The sequence below is a fragment of the Myotis yumanensis genome, unplaced genomic scaffold (genome assembly GCF_028538775.1).
Source record: "Myotis yumanensis isolate MYYU_CA2020_CCGP unplaced genomic scaffold, mMyoYum1.0.hap1 SCAF_14, whole genome shotgun sequence".
Taxonomy (NCBI): Eukaryota; Metazoa; Chordata; class Mammalia; order Chiroptera; family Vespertilionidae; genus Myotis; species Myotis yumanensis.
In genome coordinates this window covers 36,407,179-36,431,626 of record NW_027223765.1, presented here as the reverse complement: position 1 = coordinate 36,431,626, position 24,448 = coordinate 36,407,179, and the positions used below count along the sequence as shown (strand labels likewise).

Below are 24,448 nucleotides of genomic sequence, written 5' to 3'. Positions count from 1 at the left end.
CTGCCTCCTGCAAGCCCCCTACTGAGGATTGTGCCCTCAATCCGAACCAGCGACCTCTTGGTGCATGGGACAATGGCTCGGCTGGAGTACATTTTTAAAACAAACCCCGGATCTCCTAAAATCAGGACATCATGGTTAATACTCATCCTAGAGCCAGCTCTCCTCTTGCTTAAATTCTGCTAGATTCTCAAACCCAGATACCTCATTTTAATATGCTTACCCTCCTTAGTCTCAATCTATTACATGGGTGATTCACATGTGAACCATACTAAATTGTTTTTAAATCTCTAACAGCTTAAAAGGTCCCTAGCAGCTGATGTTTTTACCAAAAAGTCATTTTCTGTTGCTTTTGGGACACTTGAATCTGGGGCAAGCTACTTATTCTCTCTGTAACTTTTATTATATTACATATCAAATCAGAACAATAACTCCCCATTCCTTTTTTTCCTCATAAGAATAAAGAGGCTAACTAGAACACTAATGTCCAAAAGTTAACAAGGAGGCTCAGAGGACAGATACTAGAGCCATACTACCTGGGTTCAGATCCTAATTTACAAGCAGTATGACTTGGGGCAAATAAGCTGACATCTTTGTGCCTCAGTTTTCTCATCTAAAAAAAGTAGGATAATAGAGTATCTAGCTCAGGGTGTGAATATGAAATGAGATAATAAATATAAAGTGTGTAGAACACTGGCTTGCATATGGCTAGATAAGTGACAGCTGCTGCTGCTAAGATCATGACGAGACATTTTATTTTTGTTTTAATAGTTTATATTTAATTATATTAGAAAAACTGTAGGACAGAAAACATTTCACAGACATTGAGTCAGATTTTTAAAAACATTAAGTTAGAAAATAATAGGTGATAAAGCAGATGTATTAACAATTACTTAAAACTTAAAATTTTAGCCCTAACTGGTTTGGCTCAGTGAATAGAGCGTTGGCCTGCGGACTGAAGGGTCCCAGGTTCGATTCCGGTCAAGGGCATGTACCTTGGTTGCGGGCATATCCCCAGTGGGGGTTGTGCAGGAGGCAGCTGATCGATGTTTCTCTCTCATTGATGTTTCTCTCTATCCCTCTCCCTTCCTCTCTGTAAAAAAATCAATAAAATATATATTTTTTTAAAAGTTAAAATTTAAAAAATGTATATTAAGGCTCGACCTGTGTGACTCAGTGGTTGAGCGTCACCCTATGAACCAGGAGGTCACGGTTTGATTCCCAGTCAGGGCACATGCCTGGGTTGTGAACTCGATCCCTAGTAGGGGGCGTGCATGAAGCAGCCGATCAATGATTCTCTCTTATCATTCATGTTTCTATCTCTCTCCCTCTCTTTTCCTCTCCGAAATCAATCCAAAAAAATTTTTTTAAATGTATATTAAGAAACCCATAGACATTCAAAATATATTTATATTATAAAAATGAAGGGGACATGATTATAACCAACTTACAAATACAGGAAATGAAAAGAATAAAATAGATGTTAAAATTTAAAAGTTATATATATATATATTATATGATTTCATTTATATGAAGTTCAAAACAAAATAAAACTAATATATAGTAGAAGTAGTCAGATTAATAATTACTGGGAAGGGCAAAGGAGCATTCTGGTGTGCTGGAAATACTGTATATCTTTATCTGAGTGGCAGTTAAATTCACTGTGTTACATACTTAAGATTTGTGTACTTTATGTAAAGTATACCTCAATAATAAAGTAAAAAATTTAATAAATTCTGAAATTTAAAAATCCTAGTAATAAGTGCAGTTTGAACAATTCTAAAACTATTTTATTTCATCTTGCTTTATTTTAGGTGCTTTTGAATATCCATGATAATGAAGTCATTGTGGGCATCGCATTGACAGAAGAGAGTCTCCACCGAAGAAATATCACACATTTTGGACCTACAACTCTAAGATCTACTCTTGCTTATGGAATGCTCCGGTAAGAGAATGGGTTACCATCTAGCTTAAAGTGGCAATTTGGTTTCAGGTTTCCCTTCAAAATACTTTAATCTCTTGTGAGGTACTGTGTGGGAATTTAGTGGATAAAGAATAGGGCAAAAAGCTGATGATCTGTTTCCCTTATGTCCAGTGTTGATTCTTTATGATCCTGAAAATATCACTTAATTACTATATCAGTTTTATTGATTTTAAAATGGGAAGATATTTTTCATCTACCTCTTGACTGGCATTGCCACATTGTTTAGAAAGAATATACTGTATGTTGGGAAATAGAGAAAATTTTACTTTGTTTCATTTCTGCCAGTGAAGCAAATGAAAGCAGAGATTTTTAAAAAATGTCTAATGTGTAAATGAACACAGAGAGCTTTTACTTATATTTTTAAATTTTATAATCACTGCAACCTAGGAATCATCCTGGAATTTTCCACTTTCCCAAATGTAAGACCCAGCTTCCTTGCTTCTTTTTCCTGTTCCCTTTTATAATAGGTGCTTCTTTCCACCACTTAGACAGGTGGTCTTCTCTAGGTTTCTATTTTTTAGAGTGAAAAATAGGCTTGCTGTGAATCTTCAAGGATTAGTAGTGAGGAGTAAATGCAGAAACATATGCAAAATACCTGTTATATACATGGCATATCCTGGCAGTCCTCTTTTACCTGCTCATCCATGGAGTCACAGTTCAAACACAGTTAGAACCTATCAATTCGATGATAATAATAGAAAACTGGGGACATTTGATTAAGTCTTTATTTATTTAACGAACATCTACTGCCAGGCATGGTGGTGGTGTAGGAGCCAGGGACATGAATAGTTATTTTGGGTGCAATGATTAGAAACCTAAGTAAGCTAGTTTAAGATTTTAAAAAGTGTTGTTGGTGTGAGAAGGGGATTTATTGGAAAAATACTGAGAAGTCTTGGGGAATCCAGAGAAAAACTGAAAGCCATGTTTCAAGAAGAGTAGGAACCAGATCTTGAAAAACTACCTAGACAGTAATTTTTGTCTCTCCCAAGGGTTTGTGTGCTCTTCTCTGCTCATGTGTGTAAATGGCTGCCCGTCATCCACAGTTATGTATTCCCATTTTCAAATGACCAACTCCCTATTGCCTAGGGCAGTGGTTCTCAACCTTCTGGCCCTTTAATACAGTTCCTCATGTTGTGGTGACCCCCAACCATAAAATTATTTTCATTGCTACTTCATAACTGTAATGTTGCTACTGTTATGAATCGTAATGTAAATATCTGATATGCAGGATGGTCTTAGGCAACCCCTTTGAAGGGGTTGTTTGACCGCCAAAGGGGTCGCGACCCACAGGTTGAGAACCGCTGGCCTAGGGCTTCTAGTTCTTTATTCTAAATTCTTGGAAGAGAGAATCTGTTTGACATAGTTTTGGTCAAGTGTTCACCCAGACCCTGGCAGCAATGGCTGGGAGTACAGGGTTGCTTACTGTGAACAGGGTTGCTAACGATTCTGTTGCCATGTGTGGAGGGGCAGGAACAGGGAGGTAGAGCTGGAAAGGTATTAAAACAAGAATCCAGTGTTAGCCCCAAGAATCTCAAGTCTTGAGAGGGAGGTAAATAATTACCTTACATGTAAAAATACCATAATAGAATGTGGAAAGATTAGCAGGACAAAAGGAGAAACCTAATGAGCTGTCTGAGGAGGGGGTGCTTCAGAGAGGGGGTAACATTTAAGCCACTAACAGTAATGTTTCTAATCCCGACTCTGTCACCTATTAGTTTTGTGTCTATGGACAAGTTTTGCATCAGTTTATCTGTAAAATTAGAATAGTAATAGCGACCTAGCTCATAGGGTTATTAAAAGGATTAAATGAGATGATGCATGCAAAGAGTTAAATCCAAGCCTAACAAATACAGCAGGTCCTCAAATAACATTGTTTCTTATAGCATTGATGAGATGCCAGAGATTGTGGAACTTAACTCGTTTATATCCATTAACCTGTGATAAAATTGGTTTCTTTATATGTCATTTCACTTAAAGTTGCAGAACCTATCAATGACATCAAGTGAGGAATTACTGTATTAAGTACTCATAATAAAGCAAATATTTTTATAGCAAAATTATCTTTAAAATTTATAAGTAAAGGAATACTGAATGTCTAAATTCCACTTCTATTTGAAACATGTTTGTGGTTTTTTATAATGTACCAATACAGGCTTATATGCAAAATAACGTGTTTTCTAAAGGCATACATGTATATGAAAAGATCTAGAGACTAAGTTTCATCTGTAATGAAATGGGATTTTGGATAATAGTAAAAGGATACTTTAGTTATATGTAATGCTTTTTTTTCTTTTAACCGCTAAGATATAGAGTCAACATGTAATTACAGATTGGTTTTTTAAATGAATATTGATTGGTGTTTCTTCATTGCTAATGTAATAGGTCCTTGATTTTAATAGTCACTGTGGAAGCTTCAGCTGTTGGCTGAAGTCTCTTCACATAGGTTGTTTTCTTTTCTCTAGGCTCTGTGCTCCTCAACCTTCTGATATAATAGTTGATCCGATGTGTGGAACAGGGGCAATACCAATAGAGGTAATAACTTTTCTTTAGCTTTTAATAAGCAAGTTACATTCAGAATGTTCTAGAACCAATGAGCATATTAGACATAATGAAATCAAAGGCCCCTTTTCCTCCAAAAAAAAATATAAAAAACTTAAAGCACTTTCATGTAAGAGTAAATATGAGAATGTAAATGTAGAAAAACCTAAGCTGATCTATGATCAAAATGAATGAAATTGTCAAAGGAATTGACAAGTTATATATATATAGATTTGTTCACCAAAGTATAAAATACTTGATTTAGAGTACTCCCCTTAAAACTTGGAAGTATTACAAAACCCCTCTCTTTTAGAGACTAGAAATCTAAATAGGTATTGAAGAAAAAAATGAATGTTGGGAAATCAGAATCACCTGAAAGGCTTTCATCAAACTCTAGGTCTCTTTTACATCCCCTCTACATCACCCTCAAGTGTCTGGGCAAAAGAAGAAGCGATGAAGCATTGTGTTCATGGATGAGGGGATATTACCATTTACAAAGAAAGAGGTGTTTGTTACTAAACAGAGGGCAGAACTTTCCCTGCCTTCATGTCAGAAACCTGTTAATCTGCACAAACATTGTTGAGGCCTAGGGGAGTATGCCACCTTATTCCACAAATACGTAGCAGCTAGGTATTTACATTGTGCTGACATGTTTTTTACCTAAAATTGCAAAATCCTTTCAGGGATATGGTAGTTATTATTCAAAAGCCTATATACAATGGAGATTACATTGTATTTTGAAATTCTCAAATATTCCAATATATCAGATTATGCAAAATCTTATAATCACAAAAGGATATAGGTTAGTTTGATTTGGTTGTTTTTTAAAACTACATTTGTATTTAAGGTCTGTAATGCCTACTATAGTGTGCCAGATACTGCTGCGTGAGAGGTTGAATAAAATAGTAGGCTTGAGTTCTCAGATTTGTTGAGAGTCAGACAGGCATAGAAATAATTTAAAATAGCACAGTGCAGTGACAGACATGTACAAAGTGCTCTGGGGAGGAGCAAATGAGGCCGCTTGGAGAGTTAGGGTTTATGCACACAGCTAGGTCTTGAAAGATTAGTTCAGCAAGCAGAGAAAGAATAAGGGCATTTCAAACGGGGTATAGCAAAGTTGACAACATACAGTGTTTTACCACTTTAGAAAAGCACTGGACTATTGGATTGGATGTCTTATTTGTTAACAATTGAAATGATTTTTTTCTTTAATCATTTTTTGCAGTTTGTGACTTCTGTTTCAATATATACTCTTGTCTTTTAGGGGGCTACTGAATGGTTTAACTGCTTTCATATTGCTGGTGATAATAATCCATTGGCTGTGAATAGAGCGGCAAATAACATCTCATCTTTACTGACCAAGAGCCAAATTAAAGAAGGGTAAATTTTTTTTCAATCCTCACCTGAGGATACACTTACTGATTTTTAGAGGGGAGGGGGGGGGGAAAGGGGGAAAAAAGCAGTGATGCGTGAGAGAACATCGAGGGGTTGCTTTCTGTACGTGCTCCAAAGGGGGATCAAACTCACAATCGAGTTATGTGCCTTGACTGGGAATCAAACCCACAACCTATACAGGCCAGTACTCCCAACAACACTCACAACAGCCAGGGCAAAAAAGGGTAAACTTTTTAAAGATTCTATAGCATATCTTAGACTTAGGTATTGACTTTATATGATTAATACCCCCAGTGTACTATGGCATGATTTAATCAAAATAAACATATCGAGACTCCATTTAAATTTTAAACAATTGTTTATTGATTTTAAAGAGGGAGAGAAATGTCAATTTGTTGTTCCACTTATGCATTCATTGGTTGATTCTTATTTTTCTATTTTCTGAACATTTTCTTGTTTTTTAGACCCTCTATACCTTCACTTTTTGTCTGTTCCATCTGTACTATTTCTTGCCTAGATTTTTTAAAAATGTTTTTATTGATTATTAGAGGAAGGGAGAGGGATAGAGAGATCGAAACATTGATAATGAGAGGAACATCATTGATTGGCTGCCTCCTGCACACCCCCTACTGGGGATTGAGCCATCAACCTGGGCATGTGCTCTGACCAGGAATCAAACCAGCAACCTCTTGTTTCCTGGGTTGATGTTCAACCTCTGAACCACACCAGCTAGGCTTCTTACCTAGATTTTTAATATATATATTTTTTTATTTTGTTGCAATTATTGGTGCTTTTGATTGTAAAACTTTTTTTCAATGTGTTTCTCACCCACCCATTATATCATTTTTCTTAAATTCTTTATTATATATCAATAGTATAATATAACCCTTCATTTATGCTCATATTTTGTTTTCCTGTTGTATTTTATTTCTTAAACCAGTAGCTTTGCCTTAATGGAATTTAAATCATGCTATTATTTATTACCTTTTGTCATCTATATTAATATATGACAAAGAGGGAGGGGGATAGAGAGAAACATCAGTTTGTTGTCCCACTTATTTATGCATTCATTGGTTGATTGTTTGTGCCCTGAATGGGGATCAAAAAACCCGCAACCTTGGCATATTGGGATGATGCTCTCACCCAGGGGCGGGAACATCCAGCCGGTGGCCTGAAAAATATTTGGTCTGGCCCTGCCGAGGCAACCAAAGATAGGACTCGAAATTCAATAAACCTGGGAACTTTTTTCATAGCAACATAAATTTATATTAAGTGAATTATATTAAGCTAATGATGTTATAAATATTCAAATAGCCCTTGGCAGAAAGTTTCCCCACCCCTGAACCAATTAAACTACCTGGCCAGGCCCTGTCCTCTCTTTTTTTTATCTTACCTTTCTTTGCTTCTTATTTAATAATATGATACAAATACTTGTTTCTTAATCTTAAAGTACCTCTATATTCACTAATTTTACATATCTGCTTTTAGGTCTCCTGTTATTACTATGTAGATTTATCAAACTTTATCCTTCAGATATGTCACCTCACTTTTTTTCCCTCTTTAGCATTGATCCAGTGTCTATTTTATCAATGTTTTACATCATCAGTTACATAATTTACTGTTGCAAGTTTTCAGTTGTCTATTACAGTTGTGTTGCAATCTTGTTTTTCCCCTTGATCCTTTCTCTTAAATCGTAAGTGAAGCAGATGAAATCTTTTGCACACCAACCTAACGATTAAAAATCACTTGCTTATTTTTATAAATTTGGCTTTATCTTATAAGCATATTCTTTCTTTCTACATTCTACTTTAAAATTTTTGATATTGTCAATATCAATTGATATTTTAGTATTTTGTACTTTATAGCAGTCTTTTCAGAAAAACATTCTTCAGAATATGTTGAAGCACCTTTCCTTTGTCCCCACAGCAAATTGTCCTGGGGCTTGCCCATAGATGCTATTCAGTGGGATATCTGCAATCTGCCATTAAGAACTGGTTCTGTGGACATTATTGTAACAGACATGCCATTTGGAAAAAGGTGGGACTTAGTTTTCTAAAATATGAGTTTTACCTTCACTTGTTATACTAGTACCCATGTGTCTTCTAAACCTGTTTCTGAGTTTATGTAAAAATCTTTCATTCCTTTTAGCAGACTGTCAGCAAAGCAATTTTCACTTAAGGATTATAACAAGACTATTCAAGCACTGGGGGGAGGCCAGGCACAGTTGGCCAGCCAGCCCCACCCCCGATTGGGGTGGGGTGGGGGCGATTGGGGTTTGAACTGACCAGGGGGAGGGGTTACAGGTAGTTGGCCAGCACAATTTGCATGTTAGCTTTTTATTATATAGGTTATTGGATTCACCCATTTTTTCTTCTTCTGAAAACTGAGGAATGTATTATATTTTAATCCTGACCATCACAGGAAGTTCATCCTCTTTCTAGACCATTGTTGAATTACATAATTCAAAAAGGTTGAGGAAAACTTGGTTCTATTTCTCAATATAAATTATTTTTAATCACTGATTTGGTTCGTACAATTTGACTGCTCATGCTCATTGAGGACACTTTATATACTTACAGTTCTCAAAGTTCTTTTCTGTAAACTGATTTATCTGATTCAAAATTCTATGCAACTTTAGGTCTGATTGCTCATTTCATTGACATATAATGCTCTAGCTTTTAAATGGCAACTGTTTTTCATACCTCAGGATCTTACTGCAATAAGTTTTTCTGTTCTCACCCAAGGATATTTTTCCATTGATTTTTTAAGAGTGAAAAGAAGGGGGACAGAAACATGGATTAGACCAGCGGTTCTCAACCTATGGGTTGCGACCCACAGGGGGTTGAACGACCCTTTCACAGGGGCCGCCTAAGACCATCGGAAAACATATATAATTACATATTGTTTTTGTGATTAATCACTATGCTTTAATTATGTTCAATTTGTAACAATGAAATTGGGGGTCACCACACCATGAGGAACTATATTAAAGGGTTGCAGCATTAGGAAGGTTGAGAACCACTGGATTAGAGACACATTGATTGGTTCCTCCCACATGTGCCCTGACCAGGGCCAGAGATCAAGCCGCAACCAGTACATGCCTTTGACTGGAATCGAACCCAGTACTCTTCAGTCTGCAGGCTGACACTCTACCCACTGAGCCAAACAAGCTAGGGCTGCAATGAGTTTTTAATAACTTCTCAGTCTTAGATATTTTTTGCATGTTTGACTCACTGGACCTTCTGTTATAGGATGGGCTCCAAGAAAAGAAACTGGAACCTTTACCCAGCTTGCCTATGGGAGATGAGCCGTATCTGTAAACCAGGGACAGGCCGAGCTGCACTACTTACTCAGGACAAGAAATGCTTTACAAAGGTACAGTGCAATAACTCAAAGACTCAGCCTGAAGACCCAGGAATACAGTGGTGCCTTGACTTACAAGTTTAATTCGTTCCGTGATGGAGCTCGTAACTCAAATTACTCGTATGTCAAATCAATTTTCACCATTACAATGAATTGAAATGCCATTAATCCGTTCCGGACACCCAAAAAACACTGCAATTGTTTTGTTAAATGTTTTTAAATAAGAAAAATGTATTTAAAAGTAACGAATATTCTATAAAAACACAATACTGAACAATAGAATGTAGTGCAATAAACTTGTTTTATTAAGTTTAATGTACAGCATTTACCTTGGAGATCAAACGACTTAAAGATGCTGATGGAGTTGGAGGAGAGAGGCTGAACTGAATAACTGAATCTTATTTGCTGATTTTTGCCCTTTTCACCACGCTTTCATCACTTTCATCTACAGGATTTTTTGATAAAAACCTGTCCGATGAGATCTGTTTCATCCTCCTTTTCAGAATATTTCTGAAATGAGTTAGGCAAGTGTCATTAAATAGCTCCATCGCACGCCCAGTTGCAATTTTTTCTGGGTGTTTCTTTTGAATAAAGTCTGAAAGTTTCTCCCACATTCCCAACATTTCCTTTATCTCACTTATTGAGATAACCTCCTCCTCCGTGTCATCTATTTCCTGCAAAACCTCCGTGTGCTGCTGTGTCTGTAGCTCTTTTAGCTCCTGCGTTGTCAGTTCCTCGGAGTGCTCCTCGATAAGCTCGTTGATGTCGCCTTCATCCATGTCCAGGCCCATGGACTTGCCGAGGGATACAATCTCCTCCACCACTGCCGCTTCGGGTTCGAGTCTTTCAAAATCCATTTCAGACACTACCTCAGGCCACAGCTTCTTCCATGCAGAAGTCAAGGTCCTCTTTGTAACACCCTGCCAGGCCATATCGATAATTCCGAGGCATATCACGATGTTATAGTGGTCCTTCCAGAACTCTCGAAGGGTGAGGTTTGTGCTCTCTGTCACCTCAAAGCAGTGGCGGAACAGGTGCTTGGTGAAGAGCTTCTTGAAATTAGAAATCACCTGCTGGTCCATTGGCTGCAGGATAGGGGCGGTGTTAGGTGGAAGGTAGAGAACCTTTATAAAGTTGAACTCTTCGAGGATGTCATCTTCAAGGTTAGGCGCGTGAGCAGGTGTATTGTCTAGGACAAGAAGAGCTTGCAGGGGTAGGTTATTTTCCTGGAGATATTTCTTAACGTCAGGACCAAAGACCAAATTCACCCACTCCACAAAGATCTGCCTGGTGACCCACGCCCGCAGGTTTGCCCTCCACATAACCTGCAGTTTTTCTTTCAGAATCTTATGTGACTTAAAGGCTCTGGGGTTTTCCGAATGATAAACGAGCAGCGGCTTAATCTTGCAGTCGCCACTTGCATTGGCACACAGTGCGAGGGTTAGCCTATCCTTCATGGGTTTGTGGCCTGGCATCCTCTTCTCTTCTGCCGTTATATAAGTTCTCCTTGGCATCTTCTTCCAGAAGAGTCCTGTCTCGTCACAGTTGAAGACTTGCTGCGGGATGTATCCTTCTGCTGCTATAATTTCAGCAAACGTTTTGAGGTAATCCTCACCTGCCTTTATATCCACACTCGCTGCCTCACCATGTCTGACAATGGAGTGAATGCCGGTCCTCTTTTTAAAATTTTCGAACCAGCCCCGACTGGCTTTAAACGGCTCGCCCGATGCCTCGTCCACTGAAGTGCCTGGGGTCTGCTGCAGCAAATCAGCATAAATAGCTCGTGCCTTCTCGCAGATTATAGCCTTTGTCACAGTATCTCCTGCGAGCTGCTTCTCCGTTAACCACACCATTAGCAGCTTCTCCATATTTTCATTTATAGATGCCCGCTGTTTAGAAATTATTTTAACGCCCATGGCTGGAGTTGTAGCCTGTATCAACTCCTTCTGCTTCAGTATGGTGCAGATCGTAGAAGTGCTACGGTTGTACTGCCTAGCCAAGTCGATTACACGCACACCGTGGTCATGTTTTTCGATAATTTCTTTCTTTAATTCAATGTACATCATCCGCTTCTTCTCAGCAATGTCCTTAGCACTTACTTTCTTCAGATCCATGGTTGAAAAAACGAAGTTTTGCAAAATAACTGCAAGCACACACTGATGCTTCAACTAAGAGCTAACCGCTTAAAGTGAACGAGTGAGACATGTGATGCCGGGCTGATGTGGCAGTCACTGTGACGTTCGCTGCGCCAACTAGCGGTGGGGTATCTGAAGCTGGCTCATAACCCAAATTTTAGCTCGCAACTCAAAGCAAAAAGTCAGCCAGGAGATGGCTCATATCTCGAAAAACTCGTTAGTCGGGACACTCGTAAGTCAAGGCACCACTGTATTAGTTTGAGCAGGATTTGTGTTCCCTTTCCCTAATGTTTCTTATTGGCACCTAAAACTCCTGGTTGGTCTAGAACAGGCCCACAAAATCATTTGGTGGTGAGTTAAATGTTTGGCCAAATATAGCAGGCTAATTTTAAAGTTGATAATTTTGTATGGACTGCAAATGATAGAAATACCCAAATGCCCTTGGCAAAAAAAAAAAAGGTTCCTCACCCCTGGTCTAGAAGCAGGCATTCATTGAAGCTAATTACTTTTATGCCTTTTGTGTGTACACAGGCATTATCTGGAATGGAACATGTATGGCGGAAAGTGCACACTGTCTGGGTGAACATAGGTGGTCTTCATGCTGCAGTTTACCTTCTGAACCGTACACCTCAAACTTTTGTTCATCCTTCAGGACAAGATAAAGAGGAACTTCTAAGTGCAAAGAATGATTAATAGTGTTTGTGCTTCCTGACACTGGAAATGCCAGAATTTTCTTGCTTTAAGAGAAAAATAGTATTTAGTATTAACAAAAGTAGTTTGCTGTTTAAGTTGGTCTAAAGCTCTTCACCCAGGTTAGCAGGTGTGAATGTAACGTCATGGAATTGAAAGTCTTAGGAGAGAAGAACATTTCTTCCTTTGCAGGTGCTGTGAAGAGGTAGCTGGGCAATTGGTACTTTTCCTAAAATGCACTTGAGATTTGGGTTTACATTTTATTTTCAGGCTTTGTACCAGTTCCTGTTGTCACTGTAGCCACCCTGGCCAAATGGAAAAGCAGAGAACATAATCATAGCACCTTAGGCAACATAGATACTGCCTATGTACTTTTGCTATTTAGTTGCTCAAGTTCACTTTACATCAACCTTAAAAAAGGAATTATTACATTTTGTGAAAGTGTTTGCCCCATGATGAGATGAAATCTAACAAGACCTATTGAAAAGTTTACCATCTGCCTTAAAAATTAAAATATGCATGTTATTCAGGTTAATACATAGAGGACTAGGATTTAGCAAAGGAATTATAAAGATACATTTTTATTTGTAAATAGTAGCAAATACATTAATTAGTAGTAGATAAAGAATGGGACCAACAAGTCAAATTTAAAGATTTTATTTTTCAGTACACAAAAGTGGTATTGCTTTTGAAAATCAAACATAAACCTGTCAAAATATTTTTGGTTTCTTAAAAGGACTGATTTATCTTTGAATTAAAAACTTCACCTGAGTTCCTTGTTGTTTTCTCTTGGGTCACTATTCACATTTAGATGCTTTTCCAGCTGCAGAAAGAGTAGAAAATGAAATTACCTCGACACTATTAAGTCCTTGTGGAAACAGTGCTTCCCTGGGTCAGAGTACTTGAGACTTTATGTGGAATTCTTTATAGTATTCAGAGTTTATTTTGTAGTTAGATTTCCAATGTCATATTAGTAATATAATAGCACTAATAATACTTTTGATGTCTTACATTTAGAATAAAAGGACAGTACTTGAAAGAACAGAGTTCAAATTAGTAGAACAGCCAACATTCCTAGTCTGGTTTTCTCTGATTTACTACCTCACACTTGAGAATGAGTGCCATCATCATAATGTAGTTGCATTATGGGATCAACATAAAACTGTTCACCTCTGATAAAAGAAACCATTTAAACCTCTCTGGGTCAGTATAGCCCACAGAACTGGAAAGTATAAGGATCACATCCATGTACACCACTGTTTACCAAATGCTTGGTACAGTAACTTCCAGAGTGGACGTTTAATATTTGATGAACAAATGAATATTTTTGCACATTGGCTTAGTTTTTATATCAAATTTGAGCCTGTTCCTTCATAGCTGTAGTCTTAAGTACCACCATAAAAACATGACCAAATTGATTCAAGATTATGCAAATATGTAGAGCATTGTCTGCAATAGTTTGAAGTGTTTCCACCCTAGTATTATGTTTTATAATCTGATGGCAGGAATAGGAAGTGGGCTATCAGGATTCAGAAGATCTGGGATTGAGTTATATATGACACTGTCACCTAACTCATTCTGTGACTTTGGTTTTTAACTTTGAAGTGGGCCTCCTAGCACCATGGAAATGTGAAAAAATGGGATGGTAATCTTAATCTGAACACAAAATGAGCGAGTTATAATCTAGATTCTAGACATTTGTTACTGGGAGAGTCAGTATATTTTAGAGGGAAAAATAGCAACATAAACACTGAGACATTATTTTTTTTAATTAAATGAAAGGAAGATAGTTATCTCCCAGAGACTGACAGTGGTGAAAAAAGGAAACATTTGTTAAACACTTCTTTTAAAATGGTAACTTTCTGGAAACTGCCAAAACTAGATTCTGGTATATTCAGTGTCAGATATAGCTCAGGTCTTCACTGCAAGAACCAAACAATAAGTTGAAGAATGAAAAAAAGGAGGTATTTTAAAAAGCCTGTAGAGTTCCTAAAGTAAAATATAACAATAAATAGGCATAGAAAAAGTAATACATTCTTAATTCTCAGCATAGCTTTTTCTAAAAATTTCAGGTGAGATGTGGAAATTTCATTGGAGATATAGTAAAAGTTTGAAAATTCCATGAGGAAAAAAAAAATCACATTTAATTATTGTACCTTGGTACATTAAAAAAAAAAAAAAAAAAAAAGAATCAGCCCAGCCAGTGTGACTCAGTAGTTGAGTATCTTCGACCCATGAACAAGGAGGTCGAAGTTCAATTCCCAAGTCAGGGCACATGCCTGGGTTGTGGGCTAGGTCCCCAGTAGGGGGCATGCAGGAGGCAGCTGATAGAGGATTTTCTCATTGATGTTTCTATCTCTCCCTGAAGTCAATTAAAACATTTTTAAAAAAAAGAAACAGGTCACCTATACCAAATTTTAAAAGTGCACAATGTGAAAAAAAAAGTATCACTGTTTAAAGAGACCTACACTGTCACCCTTATATTTTGCACCAAAGCTAACATATTCGCTAATCAGTTGTGAAGTTGTAGCTATTTGATTATATATATTCATGATAAAAGCAACTTTCACTGGAAAGGAAAATGGTATTTTAGCTTTTCTCAAGATCAAATTCTAAATTTCCAACTGCCCGTTATAGTAATCCTTATGTGTTCCATCTAAAACTCAACATGAACATACCTTTCTCCACTAAAATCTGCTTTGGGTCCTAGCATACTTGTTCTCCCAGTCATCCAGCCTTAACACTGGGAGTCATTTTTTTTTTTTTTTTAGACTCCATCTAGTTATTCAATAGGCATTTGAGGGTTAACTAGTACATTGTGCTAGAGCAGTTGTTTTTCAAACTTTTTGGCCTCAGGACCCCTTTTTAAAAACTGAGGGGCCCAAATAGCTTTGATTACCATTATTTTTCCATATTATAAATTAAAAAAAAATTAAGACAGTAACAAATATATTATTACATTAGCATTTTCATGGAAGTAACTATTTTCAGAGTGGATTTATTTTACATTTTTTGCAAATCAGTTCTCTCAAATGTCTACCTTAATTTTTTTCTTTCCACATTCAATTGGTTGAGATATGTTACTTATTTGCATTTTTTTGGTAATTTCATGTATTGGTCATTTTGAAAATATTAGTTCACTTAATATAAATCTCCTAAATGTTGACCCAGTTCATTATATAATATCTAAACAATCATATTACTATCACTGTATCTCACAAAAAAACAACTATGTACTAGAAAGATGTCAAGCTCCCTGGTAGTGGATACAAATTTTCCCAAAATTCTAAATTTCACTTTAAATTTGAATTTTATCATTGAAAACAGCAGTCAATTGTTTTCCTTTAAAGTCTCACTTCCTTTATATTCCAAAATGTCTGCAAAATAGCCAACTCTGACAACCAAAATGATAGTTATTCTTTCCAAACCACAGAAGTGCTTTTTCTTGAAACCACTGTCCTTTAGTATGTAGCAGAAGTACTGTATGCAATTTTCCCATTTCATCACTCACATTAATGTTATGTACTCAGGGTCCAGATATAATAAAATTTACTGTTTTCATATGACATGAAGTGAAACTGCTACATTCTTACCCCTGGGTGTATTCTGCAAATGCATGGCAGGGAAGAACAACTACAGTCTGGTTGTGACTGCCTTGATTTATGCCAAGATGCTGACAGTTTCACCCACCTTTGCCTTTTCACCATATGAAAATATCCTGATAAACCATGAGACTTTATTCAACATTTTAACTATTTCAAGACATATTTTGTTTGTTGCCAAGCTTTCACTTAAAAGTCTCTGATTAGTTGATGCTGATGTTGGACAAATAGAGGGTGGGGCAAAAATAGGTTTACAGTTGTGAGTACACAAAGTTTATTCTTGTATTATTTATTCTTGTATTATTTTCCATATGAACTACCAACCTACTTTTGCCCCACCCTGTACAAGCAAAATAACAAGCCCAGTCATGTTTGTAGATTCATCCATTTGTAAGGCTTAAGTACACTTCTACAAAGATAACACAGATTTCATGTCTGCACACAAATCTTTCCTATACAAGTTACTCTATTGTTAAAAAGTAGAGCTACCATTTTTTACTTATCATTATCATCCACTAGTGTCAAATGTATATGGCTTTTTGTTTCTCAGCTATTGTGTTTCTCCAGCCAATGTCCTACAGTAACTTATTTCAGTAGCTTTTCTTTATAGTTTCTTTGAACTTGATTCTTCCTGTAAGAGCTCTGCAATATCTTAAATTCACCTTTTTTAGCATTTTTAGACAAAAGGTGTGGGTTGAACAAGCAATCTTCTCATCTTTTTTTTAAGTCAATAACCCATTATTAAATAAGAACAATATAAATTGGTTTATTTTGTGTTGCTAAATTCTAAAATAAATTGTAGTTAAATTTAAAATTTTAGAAGTTTTGAGCAAATAATTTACAGCACTATTGCATAACAAGACACCGGGATGTACTTATGTTTATACTTAGGCACAAAGAAAATGACAGGATTTTATATTAATAATTATGTAATACTGAGGGTTGCTGGGATTATAGAAAGTATAACCTAAAAAGTAAGTTAATTCCTAAAAACAAATATTCATACCCTAACCCTACCACATTAGGAAATTCTAGAAAATTTAAGAATATCCTCTGTTCAATTAACATCAGTAATGATCTCTTACATCACACATCATGTAGCGAGAAGTAAATAACAGCTCAGTATTATATTGTTTGACCTAGAAGACCTCCCCATGCTTAGGCAACTAGGAAAATAGCCGTAAAAAAGTAAAACAAAAACCCACCACTCTCTCAACTACTAATTACACTTGTAAGAGCTACTATGACATTCAAGTTGGGGATCCAAAGTAGCATAACTGAAGACATCAAGGTTCCCTGAAGAAGTGATGTATTGAGACTGTCCTCCCTCTCAGTGACTGACATTTGGTCAGTTACTGAGTCAACTTATTTCCCATTTTGATTGCCATCACTATACCAGACCCCATCATTTGGTGTCTGTACTACTGTGAAAGAAACTCCTAAGTAGTATCTCTGCCTTCAAATTTCTCCCTTCTTATAATCCATCCTGTATCCAGCAACAGATTAAATTTCTTAAGACTGCTATCATCAGAGAAAGAATACTGACTTATGCAATTCAAACCAGAATTCCTGGTCCTTAATTTGTTGGTGTGTCTAAAGCAAAGTTGTTTAACCTTTAGTTTCCTACTCTAACTCCGGTTTATATATCAGCACCACACCATAACGACAAAGAGGCCACAATTGGTACTCAATAAATATTAACTTCTTCACCTAAACTATGTTTTCATTAGCTTTTGCCTATAATGTGCACTAGAATATGCTGCCATTATTTATTATAATAAAAAGTGCGGGATGAGATTTTTAAGCCAAGGTCAGTAAAAAGAGGAAAGGCTGTAAGGAATGTTGACTTGAGTTGACAAGAATTCATATATTATTAGGGTGGTTTAGTTAGCTGGTAAAATAACCAATTCTATAAAACATGATCTGAAAATGTATTACTGTTGTTAGTAGGAAGATTCGATCTTAAACATGTTAGAAAACAATTAGCAAACAAAGGTGACTAAATACCAGGACAAACTAAAGGTCAGTGATGTTTGTAAATTCTAGGGAAAAAGCTGTAAAGTTGGATTATTTTAGGTAACCATGACTTTGAGATATAATCTAAGAGGCAGAAATAGTCTATCTAGTCACTGTGAAGGTATACATCAAACCAGGAATAATTCATCAGCTTTAACCCTGGCCTAAATAAAATAAATGTAAATATTTGATTCAATGCTAACACAGTTCTGTAACAATTCAGTTTCTCACCCCATCAAGAATGGGGAGTCTTAAATAAGAAAAAATAAAATAAAGGTTCTGTAGAAGTATGTCCTCCAATATAAAACAGGATGTAACAAAATCCAACATAATGTAACAAAGCCAATAATTTCCAACCTGCAAAGTACAGTGCCAGACTCCTGGATGTAACCTAACGAAGTGCGCTACAACTAAGACTGGCATAAAACAGTCAAACCAGTCTTAACCTTGTGATGCTGATCCCTATCATATTCTGGAATAACAGCTGCAAACCATAACTGTACCAAACCTCCTCCATGCATTAAAAATATATGGGAGCAACATACAGTTCAAATTTTGCAAATTTAAAAAATATTAAAAGCCCGTACAAACTCTTCAATTCTCCCATGCAAGTTTAAGTACTTAGTTTTTGTCCTAGAAAAAATAGTATGGTTCTACTTCAAAAGGAGAGAGGTTGCTGGTTTATTAAAAAATTATAAAGCCTAAGGAAGTGAAACACAGGAAGAGGATAAGGACAGTGGTTCAAACAGGAAACCTAAGGAAGGGTGAACAGTGAACAGATGAATAGATTGTATTCAGAGACCATGAGGCATCAGTTTCCTTTATGAAGAGAATATTAACAGACTTAGGTGAAGTATGACCTAAAGCTTCTCCATAAAAGAGCCTTGTTTGTGTGTTCTGTGGACTTCAACTATTATTGGAAAATAATTTCACAAATAAATCAATAAAACCAACATTTATTGAGTACAGGTACTGGGAATCAATAGATCTGTATCCTTGAATGCATTTAGTGGTCAAACAAAAAAATGTAACTTTCATGTGCAAAAAACAGTATTTGAAATAATTTAACATCCTGTTTAAAAGAAAAAAATATGACCCAAAAGTTTCCAAAACTATTAACTATCACTACCTTCCTGCTTTTCAAAATGTTTTCCCGTTCAGTTTTTTGGAAAGGAAAAATTCTCCAAAAAACAGTTGAGGAAAAAATTAGAGACATATTGGATCAGAGAGGTGTTTCTCAAGTTGTAGTCATTTTTGTCAGATAAATAGGCATACCATCGCCCCAGGCTGTTTTCACAGTGTGGTGTAGGAGCTGCCAACATCAGAAGCAAATAAGAAACTTAAAAAAAAAAAAAGAATGTAATCCTGGTGCCTACCTCCCCTCTGTCTCAAATGAATTTGAAAACTCTGAGCTTGGGACTGAAGATCTACATTACAAATCAAGTCAATTCTGTGTATTGAAAGTTTGAAGACCCTTATCCTAAGGGTCTCCTATTCTATGGGAAAAGTTTTAAATAAACAACTTTTAAAAATATAATTGAAATCTGTAAGGTGCTGTACTAGTACATAACTCAGAAAGCATTTTAGTGTTAAAATATATCTATTAACTTATACTTCATCAAGATGAAACTTAACTTTGTGGTGTTCCCTGTAACTTAAAATATGATACTTAAGGCCTCATCTGATGGAAGTTTTTCCAAAAATGAAAACTTGGGGGACTGAACTTTAAGGCTGGTTTTCATTAACATCACATATAGTCTTATTACCATTATGGTTTCATGAAATCCCACTTTCCTAAAATTCATTATGCATTCTCTTTTGAAATACAAACTAGTTACTACTTGTTTTCTCAACACACTGTTGTCCAAGGAAGACTTATTTTTAGTAAGGGCTTGTTGGATTTAGCTCACAGCTAGGTTCAGCTGAAGTACAGAAACAGGTAAAATAAAACAAGCCGGGGGGGAAACTCCTAAATGAGCCACAGAAGTCCAACTTTATTTCCTTACTGCTCAGCATGAAGAGAAAGTTAGCAACATCCATATTAAGTATCTTGCAATCCACAAGTTTGTGGCTATAACTACACTGCCCATACAATTTAAATTACATAAAATTAAAAATTCAGTTCTTTAGTCACATTAGCCACATTTTCAGTGCTCAGTATTAATATATGGTTAGTGGTTACCACATTGGTCAGCACAGATAGAGAACATTTCCATAATTGCAGAAGGTTCTATTGGATAGTGCTAATCTAGAACACTAGCAAGCACACAAAGAACTGTTTAAGAGACCACAATAATCTATCAAACTGTACAAAGACATCTACATGTCATTCTATTTTATTTAGGATTGGCTACACATCAAGGAATATACTAGAAGCTTAGTGTTACTACAAGACTCAACAAGAGCCTGTGCTCAGAATAGTTAAGAGAATTCAAACAAGCAATGACAACAACCTGAGAAGTGCTATGATTCAACATGCTTGTTATGGGATCAGGAGAAAGCACTGCTATTTTTTTTATAGGGAGTCTGGCTATTAGAACGATAGATCAGAGAAGGCAAGATCACAGGGGAGATGATGATACCTGGGTCTTAAGTCTTGAAGGGTAAAGACCATCAAAGTTAGCATTCAGGCAGACAGGACCCTACAAAATGGTATGACTATGTAACTATGATTTGGGTAAACAGTAATCAATTCAGTGTGACTTGAACAGAGAGGTAGTGTTGGCGTGATGTGAAAAATTGCAGCAAGTGAAAAAGCTGTTAAGAACAGAAATTAGCCCATTGAGGGACCTGGTAGATCAGTGATGATGGAATTCATCCTGTAAGTAGTTAGGAGCCAGTGAAGGAGTTGCATCAGTCATTTGGAGGCTCTAGCTATGTTAGAACAATTGTCCTGGCAACATGTAAGATGGATCAGAAGAGGTAACAGAGGCAGAGCCAACTGGTTTATGGCAAATGAACTCAGTAACTAACCGATGAGAACAGAAATCATGGGATGGACTGAAAAGTTATTCAAAGGAGATAAAAAGGATATGTTGCTGAACCTCATGTCTAACTCTCAGTAAAGCAGTAGTCAAGGTCACCTGTACTGAGAGGGTAGGGGGAGAATCCCAGCTGAGGAAAAAGATAATACTGGGTTAAGAGTGAGGCCTCTGCTCAGGTTGGGTGGCCTTAATTGGTGTTGGAACCAATCTGTCTGGTTTCATGACTCACCCATAGCAAAACAGGAGAGGAGAAAGCCAATGGTATGTCTGGAGACTGGATGAGCAAGTACAACAAACAGAAAATGGGCTCTAAATATGAGTGAGAGTTGCTAAGGTGCCTGATCCTGGGGATGCAAGGAAGGGGGCCTAAAATTCTAGGATAAAATTTTAAGGTTTAGTTAGGGTTTCTAATGGGGTGAGTATAAAACTCAGTCTGTCTTTGGTCTCTCACTTTATCCCCAGGAAAAAGCTACAAAAAGGATTTTAAGTAGTAATAACACGCAGTCTTGCTGTAAAACCAGTCCCAGGTGAATGCCTGGACTCCATTTCCCTCCCCCACGCCTTCCATAATTACTTTGTGACACAAATTCAAGTCTGGGGGAAGACAGAAATTGGGCTCACCCTCAAAATCTGACACCTGCTCAAACCCCTGCAGGACAACGCCCCGGCACCAGGTTAAACCTGGGCAAAAGAATCCCGCCCATAATCTAGATTCTAGGAGACTCGACATGGAGGCGATGACGAGATCGCGGGGGAGGGAGGGATTCTTCCAGGCCCAGGGCGGTCCTTAAACCGGAGACAACAGAGAACTCCCATAAAGGTAGTGCGGCGCTCCCCTCCCCCTGTCTGGAAGGGCGCGGCCTTCTCTCCGCCTCCACTGCCGCTCCTTCAGGGTAGCACCTCGTGCCAACTTTGGGAGAACATGCCCCTCCCATCCACACACCAGCAGGACCGACCCCAGCTCCTTTCCTCACTCCCACAGTCCGGGGGCAGATCGGACTCGTAGAGCTTTTTAGGCGGCGGGTACCCGGGGCGGAGCCGAGGCAACCGCCACCCAGAAGCCTCCGCCGGGCAACCCACCCCCTCCTCCAGCGCGCGCTTCCTGCCACGTTGCGCAGGGGCGCGGAGCCAGACACTGCGGCGCTGGGCCTCGCGAGGAACGTACCAACGACCGCCACCCCCGCCGAACCCGCGCAGTGGTTTCGCTCAGTTGGGACCTGAGCCAATAGTAAGGGGCCATTCCCCGGATGCAGCAACCAATCAGATGTGGAGACCAGGCAGGCGGCGGGTAAACCGACTCCCCCGAAGGGGAGGGTGGCGGGACGCCCGCGCAGGAGCCACTTTCACTGACCCTCCTCCCCGCCCCCTGCACACACCCCACGGGAGGCCGACCGCGCCCGTAGGTCCAACTCTCCCCACCTACCTACCCACCCACCCAACCCAGAGAGCAATGCGAGACTCCCTAGGCGGCTGCGCACTCCCGAGCCTGTAACTGACAGACCCTGTACTCCAACCAGAACACGCCATTTGTGTTTTCACACACGGCGGGAGACGCGGCGGCCAATCAGTGACAAGAGCTGAGCCGAGAGCGCTCCTCCCTTTGCAGTAGCAATGGCTCCGTCCGGATTTGAGCCTTTTCCACTCCTCCCTCCCCCTCCGGTGGCCGCCGGGCGGGCCGCATTCCTGCCAGCCTCTCACCTCCTCTTTTCCTTCCAGCGTAACAAACATTATACGCCCGAGTTCCCGCGGGAGAAGGCAACCCCCGAGTACCAGTCAGATCCACGTAGCCACCCGTTTCCCCCACCGTGTCCACCGGCCTCCCTCCCGCCAGAGTCCCGCTCCCCTACCTAGCCGAGGCTCTCTGAGGAGCCGGAGCCCCAGAGCACAGCCTCTTCTCTAGGCGGCCCCGGAGGCTTCCGCTGATTGGCAACAAGTTGGCCAATGGGTGTAGGGCGGTGGGCGGAGAGGCCAATGGCGCGGCGGGAGGGGGCGTGTCCCAGGTGCCCCTGGCGCCGGCGCTGGTAATCCCCGTGCGGTCAGTGGCGTTTCCGCTCGGGCAGCGGCTGAGTGAGCTGCTGCCGCCGCCGCCGCCGCCGCCGCCGCAGCCGCCGGGGGAGGGGCGGCCGCCGCCCGCTTGCGCTCAGAGACTCACGCAGCCCCAGTCCCGCCAGTCCGCCAACATTGTAGTGCCGCCCCCCCTTCCTTTGGCCCTTCCCCCACCCGCCTTTGCTCGCTCCGCCTTTCTGCCCCCACCCCCACCTCACGGGCAAGGGCCATTCCCGGCCAGGAAACGCCGTGGCGCCGCGTTGGGCCTAACTCGAGTCCTCCTGCCTCCCGGGAGTGCCGAGCGCCGCAGCCCGGGCCCAGGCCCCGGCAGCGCCTGGGACAAGGTAAGGGTCCGACAGAAAAGAGGGACCTACCCTCCCTCACACCGGGCCCCGGGGGAGGGAAGGGTCACCTCCTCCGTCTCCCCGCGCTCGCTTTCGGGACTTGGGCCTGGCCCTCCCAGGCTCTTAGCAGGAGGATGCTGCCCCTTCTCACCCCCCTCGTCACCCCCCTGGACACCATCGCATTCCTCTTCCCCGGGGAGAGAGGTCCCCTTCGTCATCCAGTCGACCCCACTACCCTTTTCATGTCTTTCCTGGGTCAGGACGCTTCCCCTCCCCCAACGTCTCTTCACCCCTTTTCCTGGGAACTGCCTCGTCCACGTTTACCTTTGACTTGAGGCTAGGCCTCTCGCTGTCCTCTTAACATACACAGGCATACTTTTCCCCCCTCCCCAAACCCCCGCCCCAACCGCCCCGGTTCGCGCGGCCTGGTGACAACTCTGATGGTTCTGGGGGCCTGTGTCTCTTCATCATGTTCCTGGACGCCTTTCCCCTCGTCCTCGGGTCCCCATCCCAGATGATTGCGTCCTTTCCCACACCAACGGCATTGCCTTCGCCAGCCCCACCTCACATTTTGGGGTTCTCGGTGGCTTCTGCCCCAGTATCTCCCAGAGTCCTATTCTTGAATCGGTCGGGTTTGAGCTTGGAGTTGAGCCAGGCTGTGTCGTTCTCCCAGCCTTGGGCGTGGAGAGCGATCCTTTGAGAAGGTCTTTAAAGGCAGAAAAATGTACCCTTGATGAATCCCCACTCCCCCTGCGTGGGAGCTAAGGGATGCGAAGGGAATGACGGTGAGAAAAAAAAAAAAAAAAAAAAAAAAAGCCCTGGTTTTTAAGTAGGTGAATCGCGTGAGAGGGAAAGTTTAGCTGTTGGGAAAGCCCCCTCCATGCTAATTTATTCTGTGGAGCTCTTTTGCGTCTCACTTGTTAGGAATAACTGATCTTTCCCTTGGATACGGATGCTGCAGCCAGCCCTGCTGGTCTGGGTCAGGGGTGCATGTATGGCCTGCATTTTCTGCTTTCTCATGTTACTTGTGCAATGTGTGCACCAGCAACTCGTTTCGTGCCCAGATCTCCGGGTTCCATTGAGCTTTGTCTCTATTTTAGTTCATTTCTCCCTTTTCCTCCCTTGCTCATAGTACTGAAAGAATCCCCAGGTTCTCTGCTAATGTCTTTTCATCATTTGACTAAAGGAGTTGCTTATAAATGACTTGTAACCAAGGCCATACTTAGATTTTTTTTGTTGTTGTTGGGCAGATCCAACAAAAAACTTTTGGTTGGGGAGGATCCAGCTGAGTTGAGCATTTATGAGCTTTTCGGGAGAATGTTTGTGTACCCCCTATTTGGGAAAATTTCTTGGT

The 24,448-nt window shown here is 39.8% G+C and overlaps 3 protein-coding genes across 16 annotated transcripts in view; 2 read left to right on the top strand and 1 right to left on the bottom strand.

Moving 5' to 3' along the window:
• Nucleotides 1-15,266, top strand: part of THUMPD3 (THUMP domain containing 3) — a 28,099-nt gene extending 12,833 nt beyond the window's left edge. For all 3 annotated transcript variants that reach the window (XM_070390684.1, XM_070390685.1, XM_070390686.1), the window contains exons 5-10: nt 1,812-1,942; nt 4,444-4,513; nt 5,784-5,899; nt 7,841-7,951; nt 9,166-9,289; nt 11,944-15,266. In XM_070390684.1, coding sequence (XP_070246785.1) covers nt 1,812-1,942; nt 4,444-4,513; nt 5,784-5,899; nt 7,841-7,951; nt 9,166-9,289; nt 11,944-12,105 — 714 coding nt within the window. In that variant the 3' untranslated portion in view covers nt 12,106-15,266. The remainder of the gene's footprint in view (nt 1-1,811; nt 1,943-4,443; nt 4,514-5,783; nt 5,900-7,840; nt 7,952-9,165; nt 9,290-11,943) is intronic.
• On the bottom strand, nt 9,560-22,635 carry LOC138992176 (tigger transposable element-derived protein 1-like). Of its 2 annotated transcripts, XM_070390682.1 has the most exons (3): nt 22,552-22,635; nt 12,870-12,925; nt 9,560-12,407 (listed from the first exon to the last, which is right to left on the bottom strand). In XM_070390682.1, exon 3 carries the CDS (start codon nt 11,389-11,391, stop codon nt 9,676-9,678), a length of 1,716 nt encoding a protein of 571 aa, XP_070246783.1. In that variant the 5' UTR covers nt 11,392-12,407; nt 12,870-12,925; nt 22,552-22,635; the 3' UTR covers nt 9,560-9,675. The 2 variants fall into 2 exon arrangements, with proteins under 2 accessions (XP_070246783.1, XP_070246784.1); XM_070390683.1 differs by lacking the exon at nt 12,870-12,925 and having other exon boundaries at nt 22,552-22,616.
• A 135-nt stretch (nt 22,636-22,770) lies between these two features.
• SETD5 (SET domain containing 5) overlaps nt 22,771-24,448 on the top strand; it is an 83,333-nt gene continuing 81,655 nt past the window's right edge. For 8 of the 11 annotated variants that reach the window (XM_070390666.1, XM_070390677.1, XM_070390675.1 and 5 more), the window contains exon 1: nt 22,771-23,094. The gene's annotated coding sequence lies outside the window, so the exon portion shown is untranslated. The remainder of the gene's footprint in view (nt 23,095-24,448) is intronic. The other 3 variants (XM_070390670.1, XM_070390671.1, XM_070390676.1) reach the window with 2 other exon arrangements.

Bases quoted from the DNA above. Each gene is read 5' to 3' on its own strand.
- LOC138992176 (XM_070390682.1), bottom strand. From the start codon at position 11,391: ATGGATCTGAAGAAAGTAAGTGCTAAGGACATTGCTGAGAAGAAGCGG.